Here is a 10,264-nt window from a genome sequence, read left to right on the forward strand (position 1 = left end):
TGCCCTTAGTGGAAATGAAAACTACAGAGCAAGATAGGGACAAAACAATAATGAAAGTTACTTTCCTTTCTTCCTTCCTTCTCTCCTTTAGTTCCTTTTGTCTCTCTATCTATATACTTTTATGTTATGGAAAAAGAAAAGAAGAACTGTAGAAAAATAGAAAAGAAGGTTTTAAAAAATCAGTCCTTTGTAGTATGCTGGTTTTAATTCCTTTGGGTTTAGACCGAGGAGTGGGATAGCTGGGTCAAATGGTGGCTCCATTCCAAGTTTTCCAAGGAATCTCCATACTGCTTTCCATATTGGGCTGCACCAATTTGTTGGCAACAGGTCCACCTTGGCCCCTGGAGCCCTACCTCCACTAGTTTGTTCTGCATGCCAGTGTGGCCAGCTCACAAGGCCATGGCGAACTTGCGGTTTTTCTGTTCCTGCTTATCCGTCTGAGACATATGTATCCCACGGGAATGCCTTGACCTTTTCTGGTCTGATGGACTTATTGTTAAGGGAGGTTTCGTACCTGACAATAATAGATGTTGAAACTAAATTTCTCCCCCCTCCCTCCTGCTTTTGGGTAGTTTTCCACTTCTGCTGCTTGGGGTATAAAAAAAGGTGTGTTAGCAATAAAGATTGTTGACTCCTGGATGAAGAACCTTGGTGTCCTGTGTGTCTTTTAACCTCGCCGTCCCTCGCCGGACTCGGCTCCCTTGGCCGGACGCGGCAATTGGAGGCTCCCACCGAGATCCGGAAAGCAGGGGTAAGCGGACGGGGCTCACCTTCTAAGAAAGAAGGGGGAGGATTGGTTTAAAGATAATTTAAAGAGACAGGGTACGTACCATGGGTAACTCAACAGCGAAGGTTCGTCTGGCCAACGAACTGAAAGAGCTGTTAAATACACAAGGAACAGGAATAAAAACTAAGACTGCAACCGAATTCGTTGAAATTATTGCCCAGGCTTGTCCTTGGTTTCTGACAGGAGGATTTCTTAATAATAGTGACTGGGACCTGGTGAGGCATGACCTTCAGAAATTATTGAGGGACCGGGGCTCAGACAGTGTCCCAGTTGCCACCTTTTCCTTATGGAGGTTGGTAAAGGATGCTTTATTAACAGATAAAGTAAAGATCAAGGATCAGCTTGCTGAATGTGAACAGGCCCTTAATCAGGTGCAGGAAGAGCAAATGGCAGAATCCTTAAAGGATGAGGGTCCTCTTGAGGACTCGGGCTCAGGGGGTAGGAAACGCCTCCAGATTTCTAAGCCCAAAAAGGATCCTGAGGACCTCAGTTCTCTCTCTGAGGAAGAGGAGGGATTAGAAAGGGAGATAGAGGAATTAGAACATCGCCTTAAAAGGGCAAATGTGAGGGTGCCTAGGGCCCCCTCAGTTGCCGCACCTCCTCCCTATAATCCTGATTGGAATGAGGACGCCCCTACTAGACGGGCGGGGGTCCACTGGGGTTCTAGAGCGGCTCAAGTTTTTCCAATGATTGAAAACGCCGATGCTGATGGACAGCCGGCCAGAGCCCATGTCCCCCTAGCCTTCAAGGACATAAAACAGCTTAAGGAGGCGGTCATTAATTATGGACCTCATGCCCCTTTCACATTGACCCTCTTCGAGTCCTTCTCAGCCAGTCAACTGATACCCAATGATTGGCAGCAACTTTGCAGGGCTGTGTTATCTGGAGGGGATTTCTTATTGTGGAAAAGTGAATATCATGAAAGGTGCCGCGAGCTGGCTCAGATTAACCTGAATGCGGGCCATCAACGGCGAAATGCTGAAATGTTGACAGGAACTGGGCAGTATGCCACCATAGGCCAACAAATTAATTATGACCCAGGTGTTTATGCTCAAATAGCCTCAGCTGCAGTTCATGCCTGGAAAGCCCTGCCCATTTCTAAGACTGAAGCAAAAATTTCCAAGATCTCTCAAGGACCCTCTGAACCTTATTCGGACTTTATAGCCCGCCTAATGCAGGCTGCTGGAAAAATATTCCCTAATCTGGAACAGGCTATGCCACTTATTAGACAACTGGCATATGAAAACGCTAACACTTACTGCCAAAATGCTATTAAGTCCTCCCGGGCCAAAAGTATAGATGACATGATTCGAGCATGCAAAGATATAGATGGGCCTCATATTACTGGTCAGGTTTTGGCTGCTGCCCTTAAGACTGAAATGCAAAAAGCTGATAACAGGGGAACCCGCTCTAAGGGGTGTTTTAAGTGTGGGAAAGAGGGACATATAAAGAGAAACTGCCCGGAAAGGAGCGAGGGTGCTGGCAGAGGGATGCCTAGAATTTGTCCTAGATGTCATAAAGGAAATCATTGGAGCAGTGAGTGCAGGTCAAAATTTGACATCCAGGGTAACCCAATACCGTCGGGAAACGGGAGCAGGGGCCCGCCCCGGGCCCCGGAAGCCAAAGTGTATGGGGCAATGCAGGAACGAAACAGTGCCCCAGGGAGTGGGCGTCTCCGCCGCCTCCCACTGACCAACCCCTTTCTATCTGGGAACTCCCCAGGGGAACACCAGGAAGCGCAGGACATGCAGATTACGCAGATAGATTATTCTCTGCCCTTGTCATTTATAGCTCTACCTTCTAAAATTACTCCCACAGGAGTGTTCTGGCAAACGGGTCCCATTTATTGGGTCCACTTGCCGGCTTCTAACCCCCGGGTATTGACTCCCTTTTATGAGCTAGTTATTAACTTAATTTGGAAGGCTAAATATTTGGGTGATGCATTGTTTGGAAAAACCTTTGACATACTTATTCAACCTTACACTCAAGATATGATACACAAGTTACAACAAGAACATGACCTTTGGTGTCTTTTCCTGTGCAGCTTCAAGGGTCAGATTGATAATCACTTCCCTAAGCATAGACTTTTGGAGGGCTTTAAAAGGTGTCCCATTATCTTCCCAAAGATTATGAAAAGGGAACCTATTCCAAAGGCCCAAACTGTATATACAGATGGGGCCAAAAATGGATTTGCCGTCGTTTTTGATGGATCTCAAATTCTCCGACAACCTGTGTCAGGTCAGTCGGCCCAAAAGGCAGAAGTTGAAGCTTTAATCATAGCTCTCAAAGTCTATAGTTCTATTCCTCTTAATGTATATACTGACAGCTTGTATGTAGCCAATCTGGCTCTAGTCATAGAAACAGCATCATATATTGGAAAGCAATCCACCATCACAGAACAACTACAGGTAGTTCAGCTTCTCATTTGGGCTAGACGAGATCCTTTATACATTGGCCACATCCGAAGCCATTCAGGGCTCCCTGGACCTTTGTCAGAGGGCAACGCAAAAGCAGACGCTGCTACTCATGCTGTTGGCCTTTCCTGTGTGACGACAGAATATGATAAGGCCTTACAATTCCATAACAAATTTCATTTAAATGCACAGTCTTTACGCTTCCACACAGGATGTTCACGAGACCAAGCTTTACAGATTGTCTCATTATGTCCAACCTGTGCACCATTTATTCATTCTCCTTCCCTTGGGGTTAATCCAAGAGGACTACAACCTAATGATGTCTGGCAAACTGATGTTACACACTTCCCTAGCTTTGGTAAGCTCTCCTTTATACATGTTTCCACTGACACATATTCTGGCTTCATTTTTGCCACCTTACATACTGGAGAGAAGGCTAAGGATGTAATCAGTCATCTTCTAAAAGCCTTTTCCTCCATGGGCACCCCACGATGCCTCAAAACCGATAATGGTCCCGCATATGTAAGCCAGGCGGTTCAACGGTTTTGCACCCAATGGGAAATTAATCATAAGACTGGAATCCCTTATAATCCACAGGGACAAGCTATCGTGGAATGAGCCCATCAACATTTAAAAACTTATTTACAAAAAACAAAAGAGGGGGAGATATACCGGAATTGTCAGGGACCACAAGCACTTCTAAGCATAACCTTATTTACTTTAAATTTTTTACTCACTGACACTGGAGGGCGCACGGCTGCACAACGCCACTTTTCCCCTCCCACTGTACAAGATGCTCAAATAAGGTGGAAAGATTTATCCACCGGAAAGTGGCAACCCCCGGCTCCACTCTTAGCTAGAGTGAGGGGAGCTGTATGTGTTTTTCCCCCAGGAACTGAGAAGCCCATTTGGATCCCGGAGCGCTGCACCAAACCGGTGAATGAAAATTCAAGACAAAATGAAGTTCCCAAGATGGCTGATCCTGCCGCTGTTGTTCTCACCCCTTCAAGTGAGTGCCGAGACACACCTCATGAGCTGGACCCCTCTTGTGGCATTCCTTCTGGACAGGTTTGTTGAAGGAGGGCTTGACCCCCCACCTGGGAATATTCATGAATATCTTTTTGGAGCCCCTTGTGAGTGTAAGGGAGGGCCCCGGCACTCGGCCCCCTCTGGTTATATCCAGAGCATTGATTGTGGGACTAAAGTAGCCTACATGGCGGCTGAACTCAATGAAAACATCGGAGGATTTAAGCAACCAAAATGGGTATGTGTTAATAAGCCCGGACTTGTTGTCCCTAATCCGACTGAGACTCTTGGAAGCTGTCCCGCCACTTGTCATTACACCCCGGCAATGCACATCTCCTGTTATACATCGGCCTCAATTTGTGTTAATAATCAAGGAAAACAGTATTTTGAGGCTATCCTAACTAACACCCGTGGAGAATGGGGGACCACTTATAATTATATTCCTTTTCTTGGTGACCGGGGAGGGGAAGGCATCACGACTCGGTTAACTGAGGCGGGATGTGAGGGCGTCGTGGGTAAACCCTCCTGCTGGCCCATGCAGGCCCCTATCGGAATCTCTGATGGAGGGGGACCCACTGATGCTATTAAACACCTTCAGGTGATTAAGCTTTTAAAGCCGGAGATCCCTAAGCCTACATACCACCCCTTGATATTGCCCAAATCCCAGTTTCCTGATTTAGATGCCAATACATTAGATATCCTAGAAACTACCTTTTCTTTACTTAACAGTTCCAATCCTACCCTTGCTGGTGATTGCTGGCTCTGCATGACGGCAGGTGCAGTCATGCCATTGGCGGTTCCCATCAATTATACCATTGATGATGACAACACATGTCAATCTGGGCTGCCCTTTAAGGTGCAGCCTCTAGGTGGTTTTATGTCATGCCTTCTGGGCATGATGCAAAATAATACCTATGATGTTGATGTTGGAATCTCTTCCTTTGGAAACTGCTCATTAGTAAAGAATTACTCCTCACCTACTCCACCCATTTGTCCCCCTAATGGTACAGTCTTTATGTGTGGTGGAAATTTAGCTTTTCCCAGGCTCCCAGCAAATTGGACTGGTGGTTGCGTTCTGGCATTACTGCTTCCTGATATCACGATTATCTCAGGAGATGAACCCCTACCCATTCCTAGCCTAGACATCTTAGTTAGAAGACACAAGAGAGCTGTGCAGGCCTTACCACTCCTTGTTGGCCTTGGAATAACAGCTGCTGTGGGTACAGGCACGGCAGGATTGGGTACGGCTATACATTCTTACCGCCGCCTATCTCAACAGCTTATAGATGATGTGCAAACCCTGTCGGGAACCATTAAAGACTTACAAGACCAGATAGACTCTCTAGCAGAAGTAGTTCTTCAGAATAGGCGGGGTTTAGACTTGCTTACTGCCAATCAAGGGGGAATTTGTTTAGCCCTTGGGGAGAGGTGCTGTTTTTATGCTAACAAATCTGGCATAGTTCGCACAAAAATTAAACAACTCCAAGAAGACCTAGAAAAAAGGAGGAGGGAATTATTTGAGAACCCTCTCTGGACTGGACTTAATGGATTTTTGCCTTATCTTCTTCCCTTATTGGGACCATTGTTAGGCCTCCTTCTAGTAGTGGCAATAGGACCCTGCATTGTAAATAAGATAGTACAATTCATTAAGGATCAAATTAATATCTTAGCCTCTAAGCCAATACAGGTTCACTATCAACGCTTGAAGATGGATGATCGCCTCTCTGAGATATACTTCAGACCTATCCGAAGATGAGTGTCCTCCTTAAAAGAAGAACTCCTGCCATATCTTTTCTCTATGCATACCTCTCCCTCTTGCTTTCCTGTATTAGGATCTTTGCTGTCTAATCTCTCGGTCCAATCACATCTGCCATTCGGCGGTGACGGTCATGGGTCCCGTAGGTGGAGACGATTAAGCGTTTACCGCAATAGTGTCTTGATAGGTCATAACACCTTGAGCTGATCTTGTAGTACCCAGTGACGGGCAACTTTCACGCTTGCTGTGCGACCTAAGCCAGGGAATCGGGGCCTTCCCAGAGACGGGTAAGCATCGCAAGGGCTGTGAACGACCTAAGACAGGGGCTACTTGATTCCCACTGGCATGCAAAAAACAAAAGAGGGGGACTTGTTGGCAACAGGTCCACCTTGGCCCCTGGAGCCCTACCTCCACTAGTTTGTTCTGCATGCCAGTGTGGCCAGCTCACAAGGCCATGGCGAACTTGCGGTTTTTCTGTTCCTGCTTATCCGTCTGAGACATATGTATCCCACGGGAATGCCTTGACCTTTTCTGGTCTGATGGACTTATTGTTAAGGGAGGTTTCGTACCTGACAATAATAGATGTTGAAACTAAATTTCTCCCCCCTCCCTCCTGCTTTTGGGTAGTTTTCCACTTCTGCTGCTTGGGGTATAAAAAAAGGTGTGTTAGCAATAAAGATTGTTGACTCCTGGATGAAGAACCTTGGTGTCCTGTGTGTCTTTTAACCTCGCCGTCCCTCGCCGGACTCGGCTCCCTTGGCCGGACGCGGCACCAATTTACAGTTCTACCAGCAATGTATAAGTGTGCCTTTCCCCCCCACATCCTCGCCAACATTTATTGTTGTTTGTATTCTTAATAGCTGCCATTCTGACTGGAGTGAGATGAAATTTTAGAGTAATTTTGATTTGCATTTCTCTAATTGCTAGAGACGTTGAATATATTTTCATATATTTGTTGGTTGATTGTGTATCTTCTTCTGAGAAGTATCTGTTCAGTTCCTTGGCCCATTTACTGATTGGATTATTTGGTTTATTTGTTTTTTTTTTTTTTTGGTGTTAAGATTTTTGAGTTCTTTATATATTCTAGAGATTAGTGCTCTATCTGATGTGTGTGTGGTAAGAATTTGTTCCCAATTAGTAGGCTGTCTATTCATCTCACTAATTGTTTCTTTTGCTGAGAAGAAGCCTTTTAGTTTGTGTTTACAGCAGTACAATTCACAATAGCTAAACTGTGGAACCAACCTAGATACCCTTCGGTAGATGAATGGATAAAGAAAATGTGATATATATATACACAATGGAATATTATTCAGCATTAAAAGAGAATAAAATCTTGGCATTTGCAGGTAAATGGATGAAGCTGGAGAATATAATGCAAAGTGAAATTAGCCAATCCCCAAAAACCAAATGTCAAAAGATTTCTCTGATTTAAGGATGCTGATCCACAATCTGCTGCAGGGGGAGTGGATGAGAGGATTAAATGAACTCTAGATAGGGCAAAGGGGAAAAGGGGAGGGAGGGAAAAGGAGGGGGCATATTGGAAAGAAAGACGGTGGAATTCGATGGACATCGTTACTCTAAATATACGTATGAGACACAAAGGATGTGACTCTACTTTGTGTACAACCAGAGATATGAAAAATTGTGCTCTATATGTGTAATGCATTCTGTTGTCATATATAACAAATTAAAATTTTTTAAAAAAGAAGAAAAATAGAAACATCTTAGATATACATTATCCTTTGTGAAGAACATTTTAAAAATTAGTCTTCATCATTCTATCCTGATATGATTACTATTTTGGGCCATATCTGTTCAGAGTTTTTCAAATATTCAATCTTTTGGAAATTCTATTCTGGGACTTAACATTGAAGGTGGAACTGACCCAGGATATCTTTCTTTTACCTCGGATACATAGAAATGCTAGAATATATAGACTATAATAGCAAGAGAGAAAGACGGAGTTAGTACATTCTGAAGTCTTGTACTGTGTGAAAGAAGGACAAAGATGCAGAAGGGCTTGCGGTTTCTTGAGTATACACTTGAATATTTAAGAGAAACTGCCAAAATAGTAGAAATAAAATGCAGACTTCTAACCCAATGGAGGAAGTCAGGAGAACATGGATCCCATAGAGTTCAGGGGCAGAAAGGAGAAACAAAGAAAAGTCTCCCAAATGGAATGCACAAAACAAGGTTAAGGGAGATAAGTCCAAATATACTAGTAATTATGATAAATATAAATGCGTCGTCGTCTTAAACATAGAGACAATCAGATTGGTTTAAAAATTTTAGGGGATAAAAAAATTTAGGGAATAGCAGAGTAGTTTAGTGATAGGTATGTCTTTAGCATGTATAGGCCCTGGGTTTAATTTCTGACACCAAACAAACAAACAAACACAAACAAAATCCACTTGTTTGCTATTTTTCAGAGATGTACTTACAGTAAGAAGGCTCAGAAAGGTTGAAAATGAATAAAAAAGGCATTATTTGCTCTGTCAGGCAAATAATAAGTAAAAGAAAGCTGACATTTTGATGGCCACTAAAAATATAAAACCCAGCACTCCATACCAGGAAAAAAATTATAAATAATCTACCTATCAGTGCTGTCTAGCAGCTGAATGAATACACTTGAACCATGTGAATTAATGTACATCAGTAAAAAGAAATGTTGAGTGAAAAAATAAATGGCAAAATATTACATTCAGTCTGATAACATTTAGCTTTGTAAAGAGCAATTCTGTATATTTCCCTTATAAGGGTGGCAAAAATATGAACATTTGGATTGAATGATATCCCCAAATGTATGATAGTCACTTTGAGAAAGGAAACAATAAGAAAGAGAAGTAGAATCAATGAGACTTCCACTGTAACTATAATATTCTAAATATTTCAATTAGAACTTTGGAATGAGATATAATTAATTGATATTTGTTTCATCATTCTGTGTAATTCTCTGTACTCTTAAAACATTTAGAAGTATACTTTCTTAAAATTGGGTGAGGGGTGTTTTCTCTATAGCCTCTTTCAGTGACAAAATTCTAATTCTATTGTCATAGCTAATAGATAAAGACAAAGAAGAAAAGAAATCCATAGTGTTTTGAAACCTGCAAGCCAAGTTAAGAGTGTTGTCTTCTATAGAAACAAATTGGGAAAACTCTAAATGTCTGAAAATAATAAAATTGACATATACCTTTGGGATCAATATTTTTAAAATTTTTTATTCTAATTTGTTATATATGACAATGGAATGCATTACAATTCATATTACATATATAGAGCACAATTTTTCATATCTCTAGTTGTATACAAAGTAACAATTATCTTTACTTATTTTTTATTTGTTGCTGAGGATTGAACCCAGTGCCTCATGCATGAAAGGCAAGCACTCTACCACTGAGCTACAATGAGCTACAGCCCCAGCCCTGGGATCAATATTAAATAGCTATTACATTCATTTCTTAAAGACATTTCATGACAAGGCAAAATGTTCACAATAATCTGTTAAATCAATTAACCAGGGTAAAAATTATACACACACACACACACACACATACACATACTATATATACATATATTTGCTTATATACATATAAAATTTATCTGCTTTGTGGCTGCTGGCATAACAAGTAATACGAACTATATTTCTTAAATAAGCACCTATTACTTTACAATTAAAATTTTGTTAATTAAAGGAGTTTGACTTCATTATAATCATGTAAACAGAGAGAAACTATGTAGTTTAAAATACAACCAAGTGACAAGTGTTAATGTGCCTGCTCATCAGCAATGACTCAAGTTATAATTTTATTTAGTTATCATAGACCTCTCCCTTCTTATTTAAGGTCACATTAGCTGTGGATACAGATAAAAAAGCAGATTAGGACAGTCAATCAATCCAAATGTGTCATAGACAGTCCACACTGCAACTAAGCCCACCACCAAGGGTAAACGTTTTTTATCTCTTGGCAATTGTATTCTTCCCAATATTGATTGCTGCTGGTCCAACCACTGGAACATATGGCATTTTGTTAAAGGATTTACTTCCTGCTTTATTGTTTCCGGGTTTGGTATAGGTTTTTTTTTTTTTTAACCCCCAAGGGTAGTATTCTTCCATGGCTCACATTCCACCCCACTCAAAATTTTGATATTGAAATAATGAATTTTATATGTCTTCTGTGGAATGCTCCATTTTCTTTTTCTAAACAAGAGGAACAACTTATTGTTTGTCACTGCCCAGCAGTCTTAAAGAGCAAGTCCTGGAATACTGGGGTCAAGGAGTTA

The 10,264-nt window shown here is 42.0% G+C and overlaps 1 protein-coding gene across 1 annotated transcript; it reads left to right on the plus strand.

The window, feature by feature from the left end:
• Positions 1–628: 628 nt before the first annotated feature.
• On the plus strand, positions 629–6,631 carry LOC131423784 (syncytin-1-like). Its single transcript, XM_058575555.1, has 2 exons — positions 629–751; positions 4,094–6,631. The coding sequence occupies exon 2, from the start codon at positions 4,142–4,144 to the stop codon at positions 5,981–5,983; it is 1,842 nt and encodes a 613-aa protein (XP_058431538.1). The 5' UTR covers positions 629–751; positions 4,094–4,141; the 3' UTR covers positions 5,984–6,631.
• The last annotated feature ends 3,633 nt before the right edge of the window (positions 6,632–10,264 follow it).

Source organism: Marmota monax, unplaced genomic scaffold (assembly GCF_021218885.2).
Source record: "Marmota monax isolate L192 unplaced genomic scaffold, Marmota_monax_Labrador192_F-V1.1 WCK01_AAM20220418_F8-fsc00014, whole genome shotgun sequence".
NCBI classification, from domain to species: domain Eukaryota; kingdom Metazoa; phylum Chordata; class Mammalia; order Rodentia; family Sciuridae; genus Marmota; species Marmota monax.